This window comes from Haliotis rubra, unplaced genomic scaffold (assembly GCF_003918875.1).
Source record: "Haliotis rubra isolate DU_JTF1 unplaced genomic scaffold, ASM391887v1 Scf116, whole genome shotgun sequence".
NCBI lineage: Eukaryota > Metazoa > Mollusca > Gastropoda > Lepetellida > Haliotidae > Haliotis > Haliotis rubra.
The window spans coordinates 779090-805652 of record NW_025765070.1 but is presented as its reverse complement, the minus strand read 5'-3'; the positions used below and the strand labels follow the sequence as shown (position 1 = coordinate 805652).

Genomic DNA, 26563 nt, shown 5'->3' with positions numbered 1-26563 from the left:
ATTGAAGGTCAGAGATCACTGATCAGAATGTCACTTGTAATCAGGGTGAAGTTGATTGTGCCGACTACTTTCAGTGACAGCGACATCATTGTTGATAACATAGTGAAGCCAATGATTTAACAGTGCAACCTGATTAATTCACCTGCTTGCACCTGTTACTGATAATGAAAAAACAAATCATCCCCAGTAAGTGTTTCACAGAACTGTAATTTGATTTTAGCTCATATTTGTTTTTGAAATTAATCATCCATGGGAATTTCAACAGCTTCCTTCTTGCAAACAAGGATAAGTTGGACCGGTGCAGAAAACGCATTTACAAGAAGTAGGCGGTGCACGGCAATGAGCAAACCCATTTGGTCTGTGAAAGGTAGAGCAGATGTAGGATAGTGCACGCGGCAGTGCATGACGATGATAATTGATTCCACGCATAGCTGCACACGCCTTGCTCATAAGACTCTCATGTGGTCGGTGTAGCACTACACTTGATCGCGGACAACCTGGGGCCCCTTCGCTCACGAAGCGTTAGTGGCAAGCGCTAGTGGGCTGCACTCATACATGCTAATATGGTCCAGTTGTCAGGTCGGTGCTCTACTTATCCTTGTTTGCCAGTAGTGAGCATTATTGGCTGGTTTCTATTGGTCAATCTGTACATAGCATGTGACTTCATGGGACTGTTTCAAAGATAATATTTCACTCACCCTTGTACATCTTTCATGGCAAAAGAGGATAAGTCTGTGGTTAGTTATCAGTTAAACCTTGAACTCAGTTGAAGTGAAATACTGTTTCAAGCAACCTAAAATACTTGCACTCCATTCACTCAACCAAATATCAGAGATAGATATAGACTGATTGACCTTGTTTGTGTTAAGGCAACAGTCAGTCCATGTGCATCACATTTATATAGAGATGGAGTAATGTTGCTTTTCAGGACATAATGGAGAAGGGTTCCATAAAGCAGGCCATTACAGAGATGAGGAATATGTTGAACACACCAATCAAGGGCCATGTACCTGCTACAGCCATCTTATCAGCAGTATCTCCGCCTGTTTCCCCTTCTACCACACCCAGTGACAGTGATGGCAACAAGATTGCAGAAGGAGACATTACTGGCCAGTTCACAAGACTCATGGGGAAAGGTCAGCACACAAAGAATACTGTGTAATCAAACCCTACTATTGTTGGACCCTTCACTTTGTTTGAGCCATGCTGCGGTTGGCTTTTTCAACCACATGCTTTTGGCATGTGTTTGCCTGTTCATGCCTACGTACCAACTGTAGACCCTTGGTCATTTTCCTTATGATTGGAGGACCTTGAACAGGGCATAAAAAAAGGCTTCTGTACCCGACAGCTAGAGTTGTTGGTTTTTGCATTCCCCATTCACACTAAGTGTGATTTGGTTTGTCAGTGGTCAATGCATATTCATGGGTTTTATAAAATTGCCTCCAGCCCTTCACCATTTTTTTTTTATCTGTCAGAGATTGGCATGAAGCTGACAAGTAGTTTATATAACTGATCTATTATGCATTGCAGCTGTTTACATGCCAGTGTACTTGACGCACAGGTTCTTATCTGGGATGTGTTCGGTATGTGAGTTTAGGCATGAAACATTTTGATAGAAACTGGAAATAAGACATGGAGGTTTTATATAGCTGTTGAATGTATTTCAGTGTGCACCCAGCTGTTGGTGGCCAGCCGTCCTGATGATGACTGCTTCACAACATACCTACAGCTCATAGACAAGTGTCTCAATCATGAGGTGAGCTACAGTTGTCTGATGCATGTGTTTCCAATGAATTGTTGACAGGCATGAACTGGTGAATCACTGAAAGGTTCCTGAACTATCCTCAAAGGTTATGTGAGTGTCGACAGAAGTGATCCATCGGTAGAGTTCATGAAATATTTACAATTTTCACTGTTACTATGAAATGACTCAAAGGATTCATTTGAATGTAGATGTTTCTAGCTATAAAGGGGTTTGTTCAAAACTGCAGTTTCAATATAGATGGCAAGTTGCCATCTTTGGTTTTTAAATGAAATACAAGAGAAATTTTCTTCAAAACTTTAAAACATGATAAGTCTGAATCTTGGATGGTAGAGATAGTAATGCTTCGTAGTTTCAAGTTTGTTTGAATCATGTTAATCTGAAATTAAATATGGCTCCTTTGTTCATCATGTATGTCGTCTCTTCAGAGTCCACTGGACCATTAATCCTGAAACTTTGTATGTACATTCATGATGACACCTGCAATTGTATAGTTATTTAACTGTGAAGAATTCTCCATTTCTTTTCATGATCCATTGTTTAGGATTGCACTTTTGTGAAAGATAATGATAATAGGTTTTCTACAACGTTATGAGTCCCCAGACACCGGAGGCCGCTTAAGCGGCCAGGCAGTAGTCACGTCAAAATGAGACATAATTTTAGGAACTTACCTGACTTATGATTCATATATTAAATCCATCACATTTCACAATGTCTGAAAACACTTATTAAATTTCAATTGATCATATATTATCGGCAGAATTAAAATTATAAACTATTTTTCGCAAAGTTATTGAAAACAACAATTCTCGGACACATGCTTCGACAGCGGGTCCACAGTAACATTGTAAAAGAGCCAAGTAACGATGTTTCGAGGAAATTATTAAATAAATTGAATAAACTCATGTTAATCTGAAATTAAATATGGCTCCTTTGTTCATCATGTATGTCGTCTCTTCAGAGTCCACTGGACCATTAATCCTGAAACTTTGTATGTACATTCATGATGACACCTGCAATTGTATAGTTATTTAACTGTGAAGAATTCTCCATTTCTTTTCATGATCCATTGTTTAGGATTGCACTTTTGTGAAAGATAATGATAATAGGTTTTCTACAAAAATTTGGTGACTTTGGAAAATACTATGAAAACAAATGTCTCAGAAATTGCTTCTTCAAAAACTGTGTTACTTTACATGAATGTTTTTTTACTCTCAGTATTCTTTAAATTTCAAAGACTACATCCATTGAAATCAGTACTCACATAAAAATGTCTGCATTACAGACCCAACAGTCACAACTTCCTCACTATGAAGAGGTTCTTGTCGTAATATATGTCTAATGTTAAGAACTGAAGATTTACACACTCCCTAGCTTCAAATTATGCTAAAGCAGAAAGAACTGGAGGTCCCCCAAATCCAACTTAAAGAACCACTAAACTTTGTTTTTTGTTACTCTTTTAACCATTACATATGAAAGATCTGTGGTTAGTCTTATGCGGAACACCAACTTTATTCTTTAAAAATTTGTGGTTAATTAATACCGAGCGATTAAAAGTGGCCAAAAAGTCGCCTGCTTCTCTCTCGCCCGCCAACGAAACCACAGACAGGTTACGTAACTCTGTCGCCAGAGCACTGCAGTGACGTCATATGAGGAACGATTTTCAGTTAGTTGTATAGAAAATGTGTAGCATGCTCATCATTTTAATGATTTCTCGACATCAACGACGACATGTCGAATCGTTGCTTTGTCGTCAATTGCTCCTAGGGGTCGGGCGATGGTGTCACCATGCACAGATTTCCACAGGACCCGCAGTTCGTGCTAAATGGGTTATGTTTGTGAGTCGCGGCGGCGTTGTGGAAGCCTGAAACGATATCTTACTAGTGTTCAGATCGCTTCACGGAAGTTAAAGAATCAAAACTACTTACTAGTTGTAGTAAAATATATATGATTGATGACCATAAAGATTTTCCATGACACAACTTGTAACATAACGATTTCTTCCTCGAAGTGAGGTTGTGGTCGAAGTAACAATAATATTGTAAGTAGTATTATATTGACACCCACCTCGCTGCCAGGAGAGAAATTGTTATGTTATCACGCTTATGTCATGCAAAATCCTATTGGCCATCAATAAAATAAATATTTTACTACCAGTAGAAAGTAGTTTTGATTTTGTAACTTCGGTGAAAACAAATCTAAATAGCATTTATCCTCAGACTGGCGGATGTTCCCGACAGGCGCCGCCATTTTGAAAATCGTAAACTCTGTTAGAATTAATGAGGTTATAGTTTGTTTTCATCAAGTTAGAAAATCAAAACTACTTTCTACTCGTGTAGTTAAATATGTATTGGAATCATAACCAAACGGATTTTGCATGACACAACTTATAACATAACGATTTCTTCCACGGAAGGCGAGGTGGGGGTCGAAGTTACAATACTGCGCGATAAATTTCTTGCTACATTCACATGGTTAATGTCCACTCACCAGTATGTAGATACTAGTCAATGTGCGTCTTTATATTTGGTCTTATAATCCTAATTAGTTTGTGATCATACTTGTATGCATTTTGAAACTAAATAAAAGCAGGCGATCTGCTGATACTTATAGTGAATTTATAACAGAACTGTAATAGCTAGACATTTTATAGTTTGCCAATGTGAATCATAATCCGCGCACACACACCCTAGTGTATGTTGTCTGTCTCATTACACTTCACGGCGAAAACAATGATTCTGTTGAATGCTACGACAAATGAATAAAAACAAAATGCAAATATTAAAATTAAAACAGATTAAAGTTATAGGAACAATATCAGGCCATTACCTTGTTCGAGGAATGTATCCATCAATATCCACAAAACTGTTCCAAATGATGTGTCTTTTAACAGTTTAATATACGAAAAAAGTGATCAGTCTTTTCAGGTATTGGTGTATAGTCTCATTGGTCACCCAAGATAGCACACCTGGCAACTAATTGCATAATGTCCGCCTTTCTTTAAAAACAGTAATTTTTAGCCAATAATGGGCAATCAATCAATGTATTGCCGGTTAATCCTTTGAACGAGCACGCGTTGTTTTTACGCGAACACCGACCACGACAGAGTGTATTCAGTATAGATTAGTAAATCTACATACATTAACACTACCTTTTGACAATTCCGCTGTGTAAGATAAAAGTAATTAATCAATCAGCGTGTTATCGGTTAATCCTTTGATCGATGTTTATAATGTTGAATATTTACTCCAGACACAAGAAATGCCAAATGGGAACCTTTGTCGGGTAATCTAAGTGTGTTACCACTAATTATACCTGTTATAAATTCATTACCTGACCATCAAGTGAATGATGACAAATAACATGTGTAGGTTTATACCACCTAACACGGGTTACAACAAGGGAGTATTAATTGCTGTATTGCATGTGAAAACTTATGGGCCGACACTGTTTTGAGAATACAAACAGATTTTTACATGACATGATTAAATATCGAGGTAAAAAAACACAGAAATGGGATCAATTTAGATCAGTCATTATACAAATAAGGCCTAACGACACCAAGCGATTTTGACAGAATCGTCTATGAAAACAAGTTGTAACTTCGGAAACTAGGCAAAGCAGGAGACAAAATTAAATGACAGTAGATTGTGAGAACATATAGCTTTCATTTTCCACAACAATTGTCACGATTTCAGGTTTATACAAGCCTGTAAACAAGATAATTTAACCCCTAAAATGTAGATGAATTCTGCATCGGCCCTCAAAGCTATTCCTCATATGACGTCACAGAGACGCGCCGCTCTGATTGGTTGAAATTTCGTTCGCGGGTGAGAATTGTGCACTGTTGTCAAAAAGGTCGATTTAAGTCAATTAAAGGTCGAAATGAGTAGTTTTAGTGATGGGGTTTCATTTATAACGATGCCAGTTAGTGATTTATGTATTTGTACCCCCTAGGGTTTATGTGACCTTTAAGGTTAACCCATTCAACACCGCAGGCCGCTTAAGCGGCCACAACGTTATGAGTCCCCAGACACCGGAGGCCGCTTAAGCGGCCAGGCAGTAGTCACGTCAAAATGAGACATAATTTTAGGAACTTACCTGACTTATGATTCATATATTAAATCCATCACATTTCACAATGTCTGAAAACACTTATTAAATTTCAATTGATCATATATTATCGGCAGAATTAAAATTATAAACTATTTTTCGCAAAGTTATTGAAAACAACAATTCTCGGACACATGCTTCGGCAGCGGGTCCACAGTAACATTGTAAAAGAGCCAAGTAACGATGTTTCGAGGAAATTATTAAATAAATTGAACAAACTAATGAATAAAATCAACAACAGCATTCATAAAAGTTGTCAAACGTACATATAAAATTACTATTTCCATCTTTTTGTGCGATCATGTAATGCAAGTCAAGTCACTGACAAGTGACATCTCGGCTCTCGATGCCTCAATCTTCACGCTCGGACACGATGTTTAATGCGAAAATATATGCATGAAGCATTTTTGTCACAGGTCATAACCTAGCACGATACGTCCCATAATTTACATATATGTAGCGATTTCTTGCTTAATATGTTCAGAATAGCATTATGTTACCCAAAACTTTCGTCTAAATCTAAAAGTTTTCGTTTACGCCGACGGTATCCATTGCCGTAATATGATTGGCTGCCTTAGGTCACGTGTCTGTTTTTGACCAATCACGACCCTTATAGCAGACTGTGGCGAAAAAGCGTCATTAGAAACCAATCTTTATCCAATAAAATCGCTTCTTACAACTGTGAAAATACTCTTGGCAAGGGTACAGTGTTATTCATACGAAGCTTCGAAAACCGAGGTATTTTCCGTTGTTGTGTCCTGTTACTGAGCGGAAAGCCACTGATATCGAGAAATTAGCGATTTTCTGATTACGTAAAAATGAAAATATGAAAGAAAAAGGCACGGGCATGTTATGACATGTCACAAATGGAAAAAAATCGCCATAGTTTTTGCTTCTTTCGTGGCTTATCTGGACATTATAAATGTAAACTTGCATTTTCATTAAAAAATAAATTTATTTAAGTTGTGGTTGTATTATTTGAATAATATTATAAAAATAAACTTCATATTTATCAACAGTAGGATTAGATCTTTTAAATGGTGTATGGGATGTAGTAGCAATAACGTTTTACAAGCTTATAATTTCCTTCATAAACATAAGCTTCATCTATGATCTCAGAGTATCTGGGAACTCGGTGTCATGGCAGTAAATGCCTCTGGTTGACTGGTATTGAAAGAGTTAAACTACATTTGAACACTGCCTGTTGATCAGCAACAGTGTCTCGGCTCTTACCTCAGAAACTGACAATAAGTCAAAACCTGGAAACAGTTCTGCTTGATAACTTTGTGTTCCCTTGTATCTTGACACGTGTAAATAAAGAAAGCCAATTGTGTTTGTGATAGCCCAGGCCAATTGAAGTAGTGTACATTGGTTGAAGGAAAATAGGCCATTTTGTAGTCTAATATTCTGTTCTACTTGCAGGCATTCACACAAAAGCAGAAGAACCTCCTTGCCACATGGAAACAACAGGCACATAAGATTTGGCAGCCACCTCCTTACAAATATGGCACTGACAAACCCCGAAAAGTGTAAGATGCTGCTCAGTTGTCAGTACCTGTCTGAGACGGTGTTTGGATCATCATGCAATGTGTTAAATAGGAAGGACTGCAGTTGGAGGCCAATTCTTTTTTTGTCCAGGGATCATGTTTTTTTCCCCTGAAATTAATGATTTTCTTGATTACTATTGCAAAGATATTTGATCAGGTGAGCTGTAAACTATGGCCTGAGAAATACCACTTTTGTAATGTTATGTCCAGTATGACAGACTCTGTTTGAAACTGAATTTCAATTGTTGTATCTTGCAGATGGGGTAATACCTTCCCACTTATTGGAACCTCTTTTAACAATCGTATCAGCACCAAACAAATTAGGATCCCCCCTAAACATGGCATACAGCAGTGGAGTTTCGGTTCCAAGCGGTCTGTTGTAGGAGCCCAGCCTGCTGGACATGTACCCCTACAGAAGAACAACTCCCTCAACACAACATTTCTCAACAAGCCTGGGCTGCTAGAGGCATGTATACACCACTATTTTATACATGATCATCTCTGCATGACATTCCATCAGACAGCAAGTCTTATCTTTAGTAGTTAGACCACAATGTTGATTATATTGTAGTCAACATAAGAAGACACTCGGAAAGACATGTGCATAATAATAATTATGAACATATTTTCCTGTGTTCGGATACAGTTAGATTTATAACAAAAGCTTTACACTATTTCACTACAATGTTTTACTTTCTGCCAACCTGTAAGCTGGTCACTGTCCCAAATCATTCACAAAAACTCAAGTGATATTTAATCTTTCTTATATTGCCTGAGGATTGTTAGTTTGAAAATACCAGCCTATGTTTGAAAGCCTTGTGTTGAAGTGATCATTCCAAAAGGTTTTATTTTTCCTTATCCTGACTCGTGCTTATTGCTTATCTCCCTTCTCCTTTCGATGGTTAAGTGGAAACTTGAATCCCTATCAATTCCCTGAAGCGATCGTAATATCACTCACCCACGAGTAGCCTCCCTTTTCCTGCCAAAACAGTCCCACGTGACCTAAGCCTAGCTCACATCACTCTCTCCTTCATGGCCCAAGCAGACAGTTTGGCGGTCATGTGGGTCCCTTTTGCGGCATATATCCTTTGTTTTTCAGCCTTTTTGTCTAAATTTGTCGCTGTGAATTGCATTTAGATACTTTTTAGATTCATCATGATGTATTTTATTATGTAAATTTGTATTCTTTAACTCCGTTACAGGTGTTTGTTTACCAATGGTGGCATGTCAACAGTGCAGATTAGGTTTTCTGCAGCTGATCTTCACCCTATCTGCCCTTCTTGCTGTCATTATTCGTGCTCCTTAGTCTCACGTTGTGAATATTGTGCACATTTATCAACCACCTTATTTAATAAATATTTGTTAACACATTTACACAAGGTCTTGCTAAACAAAAGCGTATCAGCAAGGTAGCGGCTGTGAGGGGTGATTCTCAGGCAACGGAGTGTGAGTTGTCACAGATCACTATGGAGAATTCCTCTGGTTTTTCTCCCGTCTCTGTCGCTCTAAAGGAGACAACGACTTAATCTACTTCTAAGAGGAAGTCGCCCCACAAAGAAGAGACTGAACTACACTGTTTGGTGAAGAAAAAGAGGGCATCTAGATTGTCTAAGAATTCGTCAGTTGCAAGATCTACGTCATCTATACATTCTACTAGATCAGAGAGGTCTATGATTGCACTTACATCATTCGAGAGCGCCTTAACAGATGTACGCAGATCATCTTGACGACTTCACAGAACATGTCTACTAGCACCCCTACAGGGTAAGTGAATGCTAGTTTGCAGAAGCATTCGTCCAAGATGTCGTCATCTAAAAGAAAACATTCGTCTCATCGCAGATCTTCGTGTTCGACGTCAGGGTCCAAGAACCTTTCTAGTGACAATCGGCACACTTTGCCGCAGTCTACTAGCTCCACTGTTGTGGCCACACAGTTAGCGAAAGGGTCCGCAAACCAATCTACTGTCTCTACTAGTCGTGCAGAGAGAATTAGCATCTGGAGAAGAGTTCGCAAACTCTCATAGTTGGAGATTGTCCTCTCATCGACGTGAACAGTGAAGTCGACTACATTGCAGTCTTGTGCAAACCCATCAAATTTGACGAACCCATCTGTGGAAAAGGATCTTGTGGCTAGTGTCGCACGACAAGTAGTCTTAGCTATGCAGTAATAACATTCAGCAGAGAATCGACAGTCGATTACTCAGTCTACTCCTACGGCATCTATCAGCGATTCCGTACATGATGAAGCACCGGCTTCAGATACGAGCGTCCACAAACTAGATAATTCAACTATCTACCCAGACTCTGAATTTTGTCTTGGATCCCGGATGGCATACTGATATCTTTGCCAACTCATAACTCAAACTTGACCGAGACATATCGCATAGTGGATGAAGACTTAGAGAGACGGACGATCCCACCCATAAAGCCGATATGTCAGCTTTCGTCGAACCTCAAGTCAGCATTCGCGAATGCTACTAGACACTAAGGTCAACATACACCGGTGTTTAATGTAAGGAATTTTCCTCTACAGAGTATGGAACCGTTCTTCAGAGAGGCAGAGATTGAGGACAACTTCCATATCATCAGCAACTCCAAGCATCATAGCTACAAAGTGGAAGATAGGAAGTTGGGTAACCTAGACACTACTACTAGATGTACATTCTTTGGACTAGCTAGATCTTGAGCTATCACCGAAGCTTTAATCAACAACTTTCAGAACCCCCAGAACAGGGACAGAGAAAATGATATTATCAGCACTCGTCACACAAAAGAAAGATCAGGAATTTATGTCTGATCACCTGTCGTCTACATCAGCAGGCTTGACCTTACTTCATCGACAAGGACTCCTCACATCTTGCAACTGGCCACACTGCCATGTTAAGACCCTATTATGTCAACCTTGGACAGCATCTACACTATTTGACAGCGACATAAGACAGCATCTCGAGAAGTATGCACGGACTCCAGAGATCAGATGCTTATCAGATCCATGCAGACGATGAATAGTATGTATCAGCAATCGTCAAGTCGAGGACAATTCCGCTCGACCAGGCATACAGAAGGCCAAGGATAAAAAGGCTTCAGGCTTTCGAGGAGGCAAATCAGGGAATTTTCATCGACCATACGACAACTGAAGAGGACCTTCCGGGAGAGTCCACTCATCAGGAGGCTCCCACTCCTCTCGTGAGTGAAAATCAGGTTCAGACTGACTGGGTCGTCCCTCCCCAGTCATTCCGGTAGAACCATCAACAGGAGGGAGATGTCTAGGTGACTACTGGGAAAATTGGAGAATCCTACAAGACGACTATGTTCTACAAGTGTTACATGAAGGCTACGAGATTCAGCTCAAGGCGACACCACCTCTCACCGTCACACCACAGGTGCATCATTACCCAGAGCTTCATCGCATCAAACTGACAGAAGCCATTTAATCACTACTTGTAAAGAACGCCTTAGAGATTCTAGATCAGCGCAGTCTTACACCAGCATTCTACTCTTTAATTTTCCTAGTACTGAAAAAGAACTCCAAAGAGAAGTTCCTCCTCATTTACGACATGAAGCGTTTCAACCTAGACTTTCTTCTAAAACCAGTTAAATTCAAGATGCTCCATCTAGCACAGTTGCGACGTGTAATCAGACCCAACCATTATCAAGCCAGCATATATCTTCAAGAAACCTATCTGCACATCCCCATACATCCGGACTCGAGGAAATATCTAAGATTCCTATACCAAGGACAACAAGGTCCTCCCCTTTGGAATTTCCTTGGCCCCGTGGCTATTTACACGTGTGACAAAACCCATAGTGGCATTTTTACATCAGAGAGGATTCCACTGTGCCTTCAACCTGGACAACGACATAAAGGCACATCAACTAGCAGAGCAACTCAGACATCAGCTAGATTTTACAATCCAATTACTAACACAACTAGGATGATTAGTCAATCGGGTGAAATCGGAACTACAACCATTGCAGAAACTACAATTCCTCAGAATCAAGTTTCTCACCACAGAGAACTGCATCGTAGTTCCAGAGGAACGGTGGGCAAACATACAGACTTGTCTTCTCACCGCTTTGAACAAACCTCTACCGATAAGGGAATGGCAGAAACTGTTGGGTCTCCGAAAACGAAAAGAGTCTGCACGTAAATCAACTAGAATTCAAGGCAGTCATCGAGGCAATTCAACATTGGGCGCATGTATTGAGAACTGAAGTTCTCATGATCCACACAGACAACTTGACAGTAGCGTTTTACATAAACCTACAAGGCTCAACAAGATCAGCAACCCGACTGCAACTGACGTCTTGTCCAGACCAGTCCAACCATCTCCTACGGAATGGATGTTATATCCGGAAGCATTTCAACTGATAACGAGAAGTCAAGGTCGTCCTCTCATAGATCTGTTTGCGACACGCTTCACAACCTCTATGATGATAAATGGAAAAGCTTCCATCAGTTTGCTACACGCAAAGGATTCTCGGCTGCAAAAGCTACACATCCTCAAGTAGCAGAATATCTATGTCATCTGAGATTGACTAGACACTTGAAAGGATTTACACTTTCAACCTATTTGGCGGCAATCAGCTCGGTTATCATGATGAACACGGGTGTTAAACTCACCAAAGTACTTGAACTCGTCGCTCTACAGAGATCATTTAAACTAGAGGATCAACAGCAGAAATTTAGAGCCCCAGTCTGGTATCTCAACACAGTGCTGCAACATCTCACCAGCGATGACTACAAACCTTTAACAGACTCAACGTTTGAGTTGCTAACTCAGAAAACGATATTTCTCCTCGCCTTAGCTACAGCACCAAGGATTTCAGAAATGCATGCTCTTGACTTTAAACAATAAAAATTCGACACAAGAGGACTAAGATGGGACTTAATAGCTAAGAATCAACTACCTGGGCAACCAGATCGTCAATTCCGTGTACCAGCATTGTCATCAGTCCTCAGACAACGAGACACAGAGGACTTGTCCCTATGCCCAGTCAAAGCTTTGAAAATGTAGTTAGAACGGACTGCTAAAAGAAGGAGAAAGTTTAAACATCTCTTCATTTCACTATCGCCTGCCATGACTACTGGAGTCTCGCAAACCACAATCTCATTCTGGATCAGAGTGGTCATTCTACGAGCTTAGAAAGCAGCAGGACTGGCTCCATCTAGAGCATCTAACCCACATGAAGGTAGAGCATTAGCGTCGACACTTGCACTACATGGGAATTGCTCATTATCATCCATCATGGAAGGCTGTTTTTGGAAATCCGACACAGCGTTTGCTAACCACTATCTACGAGACATTGCTACAGAGGATGTATCAGGCGTTCACCAGTTAGGTCCACTTGGCACAACAACTCACGATTCCAGCCAGACATTGAGAAACTCACCCTGATCATGCTGACTCGTTGACGCTAGGCAACTGACCCATTGCCACCAGCAGGGAGTCCATGTTTCCCTGTCTTACTTGATAAGTCAGCACATGAGTGATATAAACCCAGATGAGTAATAGTCCTTACTTAACTTATGGGTTGCGATTCAGTTTTGGTAATAGTCCTTACCTTTACATATGGATCGTTCTATGATAACTAGACATGGAAGAGTACTAGATTATCAAAAATCTATAAGATTTACTTCTTTTAATGAGTTGAGAGAAGGTGTTCCCCCAAGTACGACATTTAGACAACTAGGAAGCCGCAAGAAGAGTTCCCAAGGGGTATGCAATCAGACTGTTTGATTGACAGCCCCAGTGAGTCCGGTTAGGTGGCTGACCCACCACCTATTCCATCGGATTTAGTAAGCAATAAGCATGAGTCAGGATAAGGAAAAATATGTAAGTTTTATGATAAAATTGATATTTTAATCTGAAGCCCTCCCAACCGTCTCCTCTCAGCCTTATGGGCTTCACTGTGAGTTGTAATGTGGGCTTATTTCGGAGAGAGTGATGAGAGCTAGGCTCAGGTCACATGGGATTGTTTTGTTGGGAAAAGGGGGCTACTGGTGGGTGAGTGATATTACGATCACTTCAGGCAATTGAAAGGGATTCAAGTTTCCACTTAACTATCGAAAGGAGGAGGGAGATAAGCAATAAGCACGAGTCAGGATAAGTATAAAATATTAATTTTATCATAAAATTTACATTTTTTTACCCTGTAATGGTAAGGAACTCACTTAAGCATCGACTCAATTGGTAACAGGTTTAGAAGTCTAAATAGCAAGACCATGGAAAGCCTTAAATGGTTATCATCTTAGGGCTTATCAATGGGGTCAAATTGTGAGCATACTTAGCCGGCCGTCTGTGTGCTGTTTCTTGAGCAGAACCTCCCAAACTCTTAAATATACTCAGCAGCAAAAAAAACATCAGTACGAATTCAAAATTAGATAGGCACTGTAATCAAGTCATTACAGAAATGGACATAATAAGCGGATCAAAAACATTTTTTGTGTACAATATCTTGACACATCAATGAATAACTCAGCACAATTCCAAGAACACTTGCAGTCCATTCAGACTCTTGACTTCAGTATCTAGTGTGACCACCATGAGCAATAACTGCAGCACATCGTCTATGCATGGAGTGCACCAATCGATTGATGAAGGCCATTGGCACCTGGAACCACACTCTTAGAAAGGCTTGGCGCAATAAATCGGCTGTGTTCAGCCTTGGTATGACATTATTCAGTCTCCTCTGAATTTCATCCCAAAGATGCTCAATTGGGTTTAAATCAGGACTAAGGGCTGGCCACTGCATAATGTTGACACCGTTCTGCTGTAGGAAGTCCCGTGTAGCTCTGGCAGTATGGGCCCGGGCGTTATCATGCTGGAAAATGTTGTTCCGGTGACGTGCGAAATGTGGTATGACGTGGGGACTGAGAGCTTGGTCGATGTAGCGCACCGCTGTGATGCTGCCTGCTCTCCCTGGACCAAGGTTCTGGAACACCACAGAGGTTCATGCCTATTCCACTCCATACCATGATGCTTGCACCTCCCCATGAGTCTCTTTCCATAACACATTGTTCCGAGTAACGCTGGCCATGTCGTCGCCATAGTGTTGTTCTGCCATCTGCAGTTGATACGCAGTACTGACTCTCATCAGTGAACAGAACAGTTCACGTCTATGAAGAGGGGTGAGGATAGGTCCATAGTAAGGTCTACGGCAAAGGAGGTTCCCTCTGTTAAGACGTCGGCGTACTGTATCAGTACTGATTGGTCTTCCGTGTGTTCCCACTGTCTGGCGTGCTGTTTCGGATGCCTGCATGAAGGGATTCTGGACATGCTGTCGCACAGCATGGCGGTCTTGTCTTGTGGTCACCCCTTGTCTGCTAGTACGGGGGCGATCATTTTTGGTGTTGTTGGCCTGGAAACGTTGCTGCAGCCTGTAGATGGTCCAAACGTTGACCTGGAAGTGATTAGCAACGGCATGTGCAGTGTGGCCAGCTTCAAGGCTTCCTAGTGCCTGGTTCCTCTGAGCTGTCGTGAGTTGCGGCATCCTGCTGACGTTGTAATGTGAATGTTTCATCCATGTTTTGGGGGGCATTTTATAGGGCTGGTCCTTGTGAACAGCATGTGCAGCATGAGTTGCATGACAAACAGAGAACACTGTACCATCTCCGAGATCAGGTTGCGTTTTTGTGACCATTTCTTGGGTTCCATTCTGAGTTTGGGAAGGAATATCTTTGCTCAGGTAAAGTTGGAGATGTTGTCAAAAATATACAATCAAAACATTAAATGAGTTTACAGTTATCTATTTCTGTGAAGGAAAATTCCAAACTGACTTTTCTTTTGCTGCTTAGTATATTTCTTTCTGACACATGCTACATAGATCAGCTAAGTGGTGACTTTTGGTTGGTTTATGATTTCATGATCAGCAGAAAAACTCCATTTGTAAATTAAAGCAGACATATTTTAGTTTGTTTTAGAATTACAGCAATAATAATTTCAACTTCAAAAGTAGTTTCAACCAATAACAAAGCTCAGTGTTTCCTCTAACATGTAAACAAAATTTAAGTGCAATTAGATGTGGGATGAATGTGATGGTTTTTGTATTTTTAGGGTAAACAGCAGGTGATCAGAACCAACTCCGCTCCAATCAGATCAGGACAACTCTCACTATCAGTGCCTGGTAAGATCACTTTTCCTTTTCTGCACCTTGTTAGATAAAGCATTTTGTAAACAGACATCAAAGCACAACTTAACAAATTGTGTGAGTGGTCAGCTCACAGTATACAATGTCAGAGTGGGTTTTCCATGTTTAACTGTAGCACACACACACGCATATGCACATGCACATACATGCACATGCATATGCACACGCACACTACCTCTCAATGAAAGATGTAATAGCAATGCCACATGTAGCAGAAGAGACGGCATTAACCTCTTACGTTGACACAATGCAGTGCTCAATTTAAGTATCTAGAATTTGCACTAGTGCAACCTGAAAAACAGCTGGAAAATAGTGTGATGAGGAACTGGCTTGGGGCAGTGACTCTGATGACTACACGGGCAGTGACTCTGATGACTACACGGGCAGTGACTCTGATGACTACACGGGCAGTGATTGAATGACTGTTACTGTTCAAACTATGAAATTCTGTGAAGTAAAATATAACATAAAACTTGGAATAATTTGTTTGGAATGATTTTCTAAATCATCAATGCAAAAATTCATTGCATATAATGTTAGATTGAGCAGCAGATGCAACCAGTTGATGTTTGGTTCACCAAATGCAATGAGGTTTTATTTCCTTCAGTCGAGCCATGCCGTGTCTGCATGGAGCACTGTTGGGGTGCAGTTTGAGATACAGTTTGGACCACTTTTATTGCCTAGTAACTTTAGTCCCTTAAGGGGCGGTGGGGTAGCCTAGTTGTTAAAGCGTTCACTCGTCACGCCGAAGACCCGGGTTCCATTCCCCATGGGTACAGTATATGAAGCCCATTTCTGGTGTCCCCTGCCGTGATATTGCTGGAATATTGCTAAATACGGTGTAAAGCCATACTCACTCACTCACTTACTAGTCCCTTAAAATGTGTGCTAACAGTTTATGTAATTAGTTCAAGTTGTAAGCATGAGTACTGTGTTTGTAAATTGTTGAGGGTCTTGTTGTGCTACACTTAAAATTAAAAACAGAGAAACTTGTGAGGTTTCATGAAAAGCTGACACACTTTCTGAGTGTATTATCTCATTTAGACCAATAAAATCTGTCAATGTTTGAGCATCGTCCAACCCTGTCATCCCTGTCAGTATCTAACAACTATCAGCAATGAGATCTGATGGCACCAAGCAGTGTTTTGGCAATAGGTAATCATGAATTAATCATGAATTCCTCCTGCATAACCTTGTTAAGATATGTTGTTTGTGAATTCGCCTGAGCTTTACTGTTGTGTATTTCAGTAAATGATGATGGTAGCACCGACACCGAGATCAACGCCCGACTGGATTCCCTCTGTATTAGCATGACAGAACATGCTTTAGGAAGCTTAAGTAAGTTTCTGAAGAACAAATAGAGCATTAGTGACTTGTCATACTAAATTTTTTTACCAAAGATGATGATGTAAACATGTGAGTAAAACGTTGCAGCTTTGTGTGGTTGTCCTTAATGATGTGTCATCAGCATATTTGTCAGTAGTCTTTGTGTCTTTATATCAGTTTCAGACTAATTTTAATCATTATTGCATTTGACCCATTACAATTGGAGCCTATGGGTTAGGTTTCTGAAACTTAAGGATAGGGATTCCATTGTATTGTGAAATGGAGGGATGTGGGCTTGTCATGGGCATTAACCCATATGGTGACATCCCTTGTCAATCTGGAGTTGTGTGTGATGCAGTACAGTCAGTGTTTGCTTTTGACCATCTCTCATGCTAAGATATGCTATGAAAAACACTGGCATGCCAAAGCAAAACCCTACACATGCCCCTTAGATATTTTTAACATTCAATTTAAATTTGAATAATGTGGAGTTCACACCTGACTCATAGTTGTGTTTTGTCCCAAAACATGCCAGCTTCATGCCCCAAAAGCTGCCCTCTCTTGTCTGTAATGTCATGATTGATTGGTTTGGAAAAGAGATATGGAAACCATAAGCCAATCAGGGACCTTATCTCAATATTTTGTCATTGTCACCAGAAATCCATGTGGCAGAAATCCTCAGTAGTTTTGAGTGAGGAGGATTAGAATGAACACCAAAAATAGAAAGTTACAGTAAAATAAAACATTGTAATTCACCAATCATTTTGGAAAAAATTGTATTACTTTTGTGGATTTAAGCTAAAAGACAGCTCAGATTTTTATGATGTAAGTATCAATAGATCATGCTAAAACATAAACTGTTCACTTGAGTCAAGTGGCTGTACCCTCAAAGGGGGTTGACGTAGCGTAAAATTATTGTCCTCCTGAGAGGGTACATAAGTCCCAAAATTTTCAAAGTAAAATATAAATTATCACATTTTAAACGTAGTATTTTTGTTATTTTAACTGTTGGCTAAATTTTCCTACAATCGCCAGCGGCTGAAGGGATGGTGTAAATCCAGCTAGGATCCATGCAGGTAGCAAAAGTAATGTAAGTCCCCATGGCTCCTAGCATGGTGATCTACCTTCAGTTGGTGGCGATCTATAGCCCATTTTTATATTGTGTTGTCCCCTATAGTTAAAATGTTTTAGATTCAATTACTAGTTTTACATATATATCTGTGATTATTAGTTATTTTACTGTCCTTCGTTGGCAGAATTTTATAATTTCACTTAAATTGTTGATATATTTATAACTTGCTTTAGTCATGATATGGCTGAAATACTGCCGATGTGACTTTAAATCTTAACTCACTCACCCAACTCACACTTGAGTCAACAGTAACTGTCTAGTATAAAAATTATCCAGTTAATGTGTGATGCTCAGAGGTACAGATAAACTGCATATATTTGTAAATTATGCAAATATTTATGTAAAAACTCAATTCCTATTAGTCTGTTGCGTACAAGTATGTTTGAATTTTGGTAAAAACTAAATAAAATTGATCTTACAGGTGTACACACAATATAGATAAAAGAACTGAGCTATATTGGGGGGGTTCGATTTCAACACATGAACTTGGCAACTCGCAGTCTTTCTTATCGTTTCTCATATTACAGGTCAAATATAAATAACAGACACATAAACCAACATGTAAACTTTATGATATTTTTATAATTAATGGAAAATGGCAAAATACAGAAATGAGTTTGAGTGAGGTGGGTATAATTTATTTGGTTACTCGAAGGAAAATTAGGATACCCAGTTGCGATGAACACAAGCAAGTACATAACTCAGTGACCCAAAAAGTTATCTGTAGCTCTGGATGCTGTAACACTACTGTAGTTTATATGGTTTCAACACACAAGCTGTGTGTGTGTAATAATTAGTCATGTATTTTAATAAGTCATAAAAATTCAGAACCATTCCTGGAACATGAGCAAAACTAAAGGACTCAAACATTTACTATTGCTGTATTGTTGAGGATGAACTTAATGTTATGAATATGAGGGGAGTTTAATCTTGGGAAATGTAGTAAGAGAGGGTTGTTTAACTTTTTAAAATTAATGCCAGGGTGAAAGTAGCTTGTTTAAACTAATTAAATATGTGTTCGCACTGGAGACTGCATGAAGATTATGGTTAGTTTCCAAAAATGTTAATTTTTTTATTTGTGTCCAGAATGGAATAAGGTACACCATTCCAGCTTGGAATTTGAAACAAAAATCGAGATAGAAAAAGCTATACTTTCTCAAAAGCATTGATGTATTTCTCATTAAACTAAGAAAATATCTTTTCTAGGATGGGGACCTTTTTCGAAAAGGTTTTGTAAAAATAGTCGAAGGTGAAAGTGCCATTGTTTTCTTTTTTTGTGAAACACGCTCAATGCAATGGCGATTTTCTTTCATTACAAATCCTTTCACATTACATGTAAGTTGCATTATGCCAGAAGTCAAGGAAGGTCCGAGTTTTAGTGCATCTTGTGTACGATTTAAGTCTAAGATCAAGGTAAATCTTCATGTGTTTGCAACCTTCTGTTGAAGGTAATTTTACCTCTTAATACTTGTATGTATCTCTACCACTTGTACTGCATTACATTTTCATTCCATGTCTACCAAAGGTCAAGATGCTCATCATTCATTGCCAGTTTCTGTTGCATTTTACTATTGTAATAAGAGAATCTAGTATGCTTGTACATGTATGCAAGATAGTAACCCTGTTCTGAATACTATTCAGGTATAGAAGGCAGTGTTTCTGTTGTACAGGTATGGAAAGAATCTAGTGTGCAGGTATTGAAAATAGTGTTCCTGTTTTACAGGTATGGAAGGTAGCATTGAACTTGTACAGGTATGGAACGTGATGTTCCTGGTGTATAGGGCCTAGATTTTCAAAGCTCTCTTAGCGCTAAGATAGTCGTAAGTGCCATACATTAGCATTAACTTGCGAATATCTTAGCGCGAAGAGAGCTCTGAAAATCTAGGCCCAGGTGTGGAAGGTAGTTTTCCTGTTGTGATGGTAAAATTATCTGCTGTACAGGTATGGAAGGTAGTGGTCTTGTTGTACAGGTATGGAAGGTAGTGGTCCTGTTGTACAGGTATGGAAGGTAGTGGTCTTGTTGTACAGGTATGGATGGTAGTGGTCCTGTAGTACAGGTGTGGAAGGTAGTGGTCTTGTTGTACAGATATGGATGGTAGTGGTCCTGTAGTACAGGTGTGGAAGGTAGTGGTCTTGTTGTACAGATATGGATGGTAGTGGCCCTGTAGTACAGGTATGGAAAGTAGTGGTCTTGTTGTACAGATATGGATGGTAGTGGTCCTGTAGTACAGGTGTGGAAGGTAGTGGTCTTGTTGTACAGATATGGATGGTAGTGGTCCTGTAGTACAGGTATGGAAGGTAGTGGTCCTGTAGTACAGGTGTGGAAGGTGTTAGTCCTGTAGTACAGGTATGGAAGGTAGTGTTCTTGTTGTACAGGTATGGAAGGTAGTGGTCCTGTAGTACAGGTGTGGAAGGTAGTGGTCTTGTTGTACCGGTATGGAAGGTAGTGGTCCTGTAGTACAGGTGTGGAAGGTAGTGGTCTTGTTGTACAGATATGGATGGTAGTGGTCCTGTAGTACAGGTATGGAAGGTAGTGGTCCTGTAGTACAGGTGTGGAAGGTGTTAGTCCTGTAGTACAGGTATGGAAGGTAGTGTTCTTGTTGTACAGGTATGGAAGGTAGTGGTCCTGTAGTACAGGTGTGGAAGGTAGTGGTCTTGTTGTACCGGTATGGAAGGTAGTGGTCCTGTAGTACAGGTATGGAAGGTAGTGGTCCTGTAGTACAGGTGTGGAAGGTAGTGGTCCTGTTGTGATTGTAAAGGAACCTGCTCTACAGGTAGAGATGCTACTCTTCCTGTTATAATTGATGGCGGATGAACAATGCTTGTATTAAGTTATTAGTAACTAAATGTTGTGTTTGTATTACAGGTTAATGGTCTGTCTGCCAGCAGTGTCCTGGTAAGTTTGTGGAAATGTTATCAGTGAAAATCTTACAACATTTACAAAATGTCTCACACATGAGGAAGTGATAAATGGCGTCCATACCCCGTGCCACCTGTTTTTGGCCTGACTGTTTTGTTTATATATTCAGACCATATGTAGTATAGTGCTGTTAATTGGAAGCAACATTTAGTTGTTTCTTGGTCTGTTTTTTTTCCCGATGCTTATGAAGAACTGAGGAAGGTTGTGGTTAAGTGAAATGTGTAATTTGATATAGCTTCTCCAAAGCTTATAGGTATTATTTTATGAAACTCTGCCACATAGTTCAGGTTGTCAGCTGGTGGCTTTTGCTATTAAGGATTTTTAGAATTTCTACTGCAACAAACTTTAGCTTGCCTTTTCGTGTTGGTGTGTTTGTGTGGTTTCATTCATGAAACAATTTACACACACAAATCAGTTTGTCAACTGGTACCTTTTGATATTGTGGGTTATAGTGAATTATATTTTGTCTGTTTTCATGGCAATAACTTTGACTGACTTCAGTCAGCGGGATGTACTTTTCCTGATTAAATCCACTACTCGTACTTCTACAAAAGAAGGACCTGACATACAAGTACAAAGTTCTGAATCTCAGTCCTTGGTATTGTTTTGATAGCTCTTGTGAACAGACGGACAGATTAGGTAGGAATACTGTTATCTAGTTGGACAGATCACACTTGTAGGATTTGCTGTAACGATCAGAGGATTTGCTCTTTAGACAAGTGATTTCTTCAGGTGCATAATCATCAACTATTTAAAGAGTCCAAATGTTTTGTGCTTGTCAAATCTGTTTTATGTACCCAAGATCTTTCACCAGCATCTACGGGACTTGCACATACCCGTACCCGTACCCATACTATATTATTCTTTGTTATTTTTCACATTAAGTTAGGTTAAGCATGGTACTGTCTGTTTTGAATTCCTTATTCAGAGTTTATTAAGAGTTGACCTTAACATTTGGTTTCTCATCAAGTAGGCTAGAGATTGTATATGTTGCAAATGTTGGAGTATTCATTAACACGTTGACTGCCTATCACGAGTATACTCGTAGTATCAGTGTCTGGCTGAATTTGCCACTACGAGTTATTTCGTAGCTACATCAATGATATTTTGAAACAAGTTTCACATGTTGGCAAAATAGGCACAAGAAACAAACAAGTAACAAAGAACGCTAGAAGACGATTGCTCCTTGTGCCTGTTTTGCAAACATGTGAAACCTGTTTCAAAATATCATTGATGCAGCTACGAGATAACTCGTAGTGGCACATTCGGCCAGACATTGATACTACGACTATACTCTGGTGGCAGTCAACGTGTTAAAAGGCAGTGCAAAATATCCATGTGAGTTACAGTGTTGTAGAATATTTCTTGGAGGATTAGTGTTTTAGCATCATTGTGGAATCAAGTTGGACTTAAATCTATTCAATTTTGATCATATTGCAAAACCATTACATTTTTTTTAAAACAATATGTTTGCACTTTGACTTTGTCTTCATTCACACAGTTCATTTCTTTTTCCATTCTGATCGCAATAGCAAAAGTTGATGTCACAGTATTAAAAAGCTACAACCAGCATGAAAACCAGGAGTCCAACACTGTCGGGGCTGGGGGATAGGGAAGATATTTGTTCAACACACCAATGATCTGAAAAAACACTACTGCTCCCATTTCCCCCAAGCAAACTGTTATTGAAATTTTTTATGTAAAGAAGTGTTTTGTCTTTATGTTTCCACAGCTGAACACAGTTTTACATGATGGCAGGCCCGTGACTTGTGGAACATGGTCTGCTGCTGAGGCAGATACCAGCTGAGGTCTACTGCTGACATTACTGTCACGCTGCCCCGGAATGTCCTGTGTTAAAATATAAACACTTCCTACGTAGATGCCAACTCAAGGGCATGGAGACTGTAGGAGCAGCTAATCCAATGTGTAGAGAGATCACCACAAGCCCTTGGATACATGCAGTAAGCACCGTATAGTCTTAAAGACAGTGACATGTAGTCACCATCAAGACAAGATCTGAAGATTTCACAGTGTTCACAGGCAGATGTGTGATTGCTAGCCCCAGATAAACTGCTGCCTGAATGTGTTTGTGTATAGCGTGCTGTATGGGAAGTGTGTGCTAGGTAGCTTTCACTGCCGACAGAACCTCCTGCCAGTGCATGACAGCCTGCATCTTGACTCCTCCGCACAGCTGGCCCACACTGTAGTGCTACTCATTTCGTCTTTCGTAAGCCTTGGTGTTGAGGGCTGTCATGTGACCTGCCATATTGTGCCTTCTGGAGCTGTGACAGATTGTGTGTTGTATTCTTGGCCCAAAATATATTTTCATGTTTGTAGCACATAACACGTGTGGAGCCATAGTAAATGTTTCAATGGATATTTTCCTATTTTGTTATTGTCAATGGCTAGAGCGGTGCTGAAATATTGCTGAGGATCCCATCCTTATCTTCCTTATAGGAAACATTTATGTTGGGAATCTAATTGACAAATTCAAATGAATGCATTTGTGAATGGAAATATATGTGATATATGTTGTAGATAGCTATTTAAGTTAAGCTACTGGTTCCATACAGTCCTTCCAAACTAGTGTGGATGTGCAACATGTCCAGAGAGGAAAACTGCCAAAACAACTTCATCAACATCCAAGTTTTCCACGTTGGAGCTTTCTCTGTGCTTGTTACTCAAATGATAATCAAACAGGTACAATTTGGTTGTGTGCATGCTGTCACATTATGATCAGTGGGCTGGCAGTAGGATGGCATGGCTAATGTGGCTTCTTGGGCTGCAGATCACTGGCTCTATATGTTTGTATATTGCTATAGTGCAGAAGGCAAGCTGAACAGGGCCTAGGGCCTCCAACTAGATTGTCTAGAGACACCATTTGCATTCCAGAGTATCTGCATACTAAGATCTGATTTCACAGAGGAGCGTTATAAAGATGTCAACTTGGGTGTAGTCGCAGACCTCTCATTTACTTAATAATCACTATATAACATTATTGCTTAGGAGAACTTATAAGCTATGGAAGCCTTGTGTTGACAAATGTTTTTTGGTTTTAATGATGCACATTAATTTATTCCAACTGTTATGTCATTTCATTAAAGTTGATGTATAAAGTAGCGAGATTATTATGAAAGCATCTGATCTGTGAGGGTGTGTTGTTGGTTTGTGTATGTACATGTAGCTGTGTGCTGGTGTGGATATGGACTGCAGGCCCAGTGTCATAGCACCAGCCACTACTCACAAACTCTCTACAAGAAAAAAACTATTCATCCTTTGGAAAATCTGTTAAGCATCATTATAACAACATGTGTAGTTGTTCCTTGTATTAGTTTTTCCAACTCTATTGAAAATGAGTAGTTGAATGAAATGATGTTACACAGAGCACACTATCGCCAGTGATACTGATGTAGATTTTATGTGTCTAATTATGTAGATCTCAGCCATTATTACAATGCACTTTCTCAGCCTTGTTTGTATCTAGCCTAGCACTATGGCTGCTACGAATGAGCTCAATATCACTGCTGAAACCAACATGTCATTTTTTGTTTCTCCATTTTTGTACCTAGGCCAGACCTTTCTAATATTTCTAAACAGAATTGGGGGCCATTATGCAGGTGAAACCAAAACAAATGAAATGTTGACAAAAGATCAAATGCAAAAACAAAGAAGTGCCCATAAATCAGTAACTTGTTTGGTTTCTTAGAAAGAGGAAAGGTTGGAATGCCTTACCTCTTATAAGGTAGATTTACTGGCCATTAGCCATAGGTTTGTAATAAATCACCTTTCTATTGAGGACTTATAAGTGTGTACTATATACTACAACACTTGGTTACCAGATGATTTGGACATATCTTTTGTCTTATGGTATAAGCTGTAATTCAAATTAATTAATTTTGAACCTGTATCAGATAAAACAGTTATGACATACTTCATCAGTCTTAAAGCCTTTGAATGAAATGGTCATAGAGGCTGGCCAATAGGTTTAATACTACATGTAATGTCTTTATGGAAACACTTTTCCTTCATGTTATGTCAAATGGCATCATCTGTGTGTGTGTGTGCTCTGATTGGTAGAAGAGGGTTATATGATCCCACGCCAACCATTATCATGCATAGTTTGTGTACATAACCCTTGTCAGGTAGCAAATGTTAACTGTTTCAAGGAAACCATGAGTGATTTCCTCAATCTAACCAAGATGACAATGTGATTTTGTTGATTCCTGCCTGTTGGTGGAGTTTGTCCTGTGTTAATATTGTGCTGGTTCACAAAATGTTAGTACTACTGTGGGCATAATCCCAGTAATGATGTGCTACTGTTGACATCCCAGTAATGATGTGCTACTGTTGACATCCCAGTAATGATGTGCTACTGTTGACATCCCAGTAATGATGGGCTACTGTTGACATCCCAGTAATGATGGGCTACTGTTGACATCCCAGTAATGATGGGCTACTGTTGACATCCCAGTAATGATGTGCTACTGTGAACATGATCCCAGTATTGACGTGATGTGGACGTGATCCCAGTAATGACATGATCCCATTAGTGATGGGATGTCGTTGATATGATCCCAGTGTTGATGTGTTACTATCAACATCCCAGTAATGATGTGATGCTGTGGACGTGATCCCAGTAATGATGTGATGCTGTGGACGTGATCCCAGTAGTGACGTGATGCTGTGGACGTGATCCCAGTAGTGACGTGATGCTGTGGACGTGATCCCAGTAGTGACATCATGCTGTGGACGTGATCCCAGTAGTGACGTGATGCTGTGGACGTGATCCCAGTAGTGACGTGATGCTGTGGACGTGATCCCAGTAGTGACGTGATGCTGTGGACGTGATCCCAGTAGTGACGTAATCCCAGTATTGGTGTGCTACTGTCAACATCCCAGTAGTGACGTGATGCTGTGGACGTGATCCCAGTAGTGACGTGATGCTGTGGACGTGATCCCAGTAGTGACGTGATGCTGTGGACGTGATCCCAGTGATGATGTGATGCTGTGGACGTGATCCCAGTGATGATGTGATGCTGTGGACGTGATCCCAGTAGTGACGTGATGCTGTGGACGTGATCCCAGTGATGATGTGATGCTGTGGACGTGATCCCAGTAGTGACGTGATGCTGTGGACGTGATCCCAGTAGTGACGTGATGCTGTGGACGTGATCCCAGTAGTGACATGATGCTGTAGACGTGATCCCAGTAGTGACGTGATGCTGTGGACGTGATCCCAGTGATGATGTGATGCTGTGGACGTGACCCCAGTAGTGACATGATGCTGTAGACGTGATCCCAGTAGTGACGTGATGCTGTGGACGTGATCCCAGTGATGATGTGATGCTGTGGACGTGATCCCAGTGATGTGCTACTGCTGAACACTTCATAATTATGTCTACAATGCCTTTCCTACATCTTAAAATAAATTTGTTTTGTGGGTTTTAACCAGGTCTTAATAACAGTAAATGATAATATGCTAGAACCTTTATACATGCTTTTCTGTTGTGTAGAATAATGAAGTGTTCAATCTGCAAGTGTGCACATCTTAAAATACCTGTATTTTGTGCAGACTATATGTTATTTAGGCTAGCTTAGGTAGCTTTACAACTC

At 40.0% G+C, this 26563-nt stretch overlaps 1 protein-coding gene across 1 annotated transcript in view; it reads left to right on the top strand.

Moving 5' to 3' along the window:
- The window catches only part of LOC124255964 (protein Smaug homolog 1-like), a 40450-nt gene extending 15795 nt beyond the window's left edge, over window positions 1–24655 (top strand). Inside the window, exons 6-13 of the mRNA XM_046689915.1 lie at window positions 929–1136; window positions 1668–1756; window positions 7298–7404; window positions 7681–7888; window positions 15479–15548; window positions 16821–16910; window positions 20897–20926; window positions 22683–24655. Of these exons, the coding sequence (XP_046545871.1) occupies window positions 929–1136; window positions 1668–1756; window positions 7298–7404; window positions 7681–7888; window positions 15479–15548; window positions 16821–16910; window positions 20897–20901 (777 nt within the window). The 3' untranslated portion in view covers window positions 20902–20926; window positions 22683–24655. The remainder of the gene's footprint in view (window positions 1–928; window positions 1137–1667; window positions 1757–7297; window positions 7405–7680; window positions 7889–15478; window positions 15549–16820; window positions 16911–20896; window positions 20927–22682) is intronic.
- Window positions 24656–26563: the final 1908 nt, after the last annotated feature.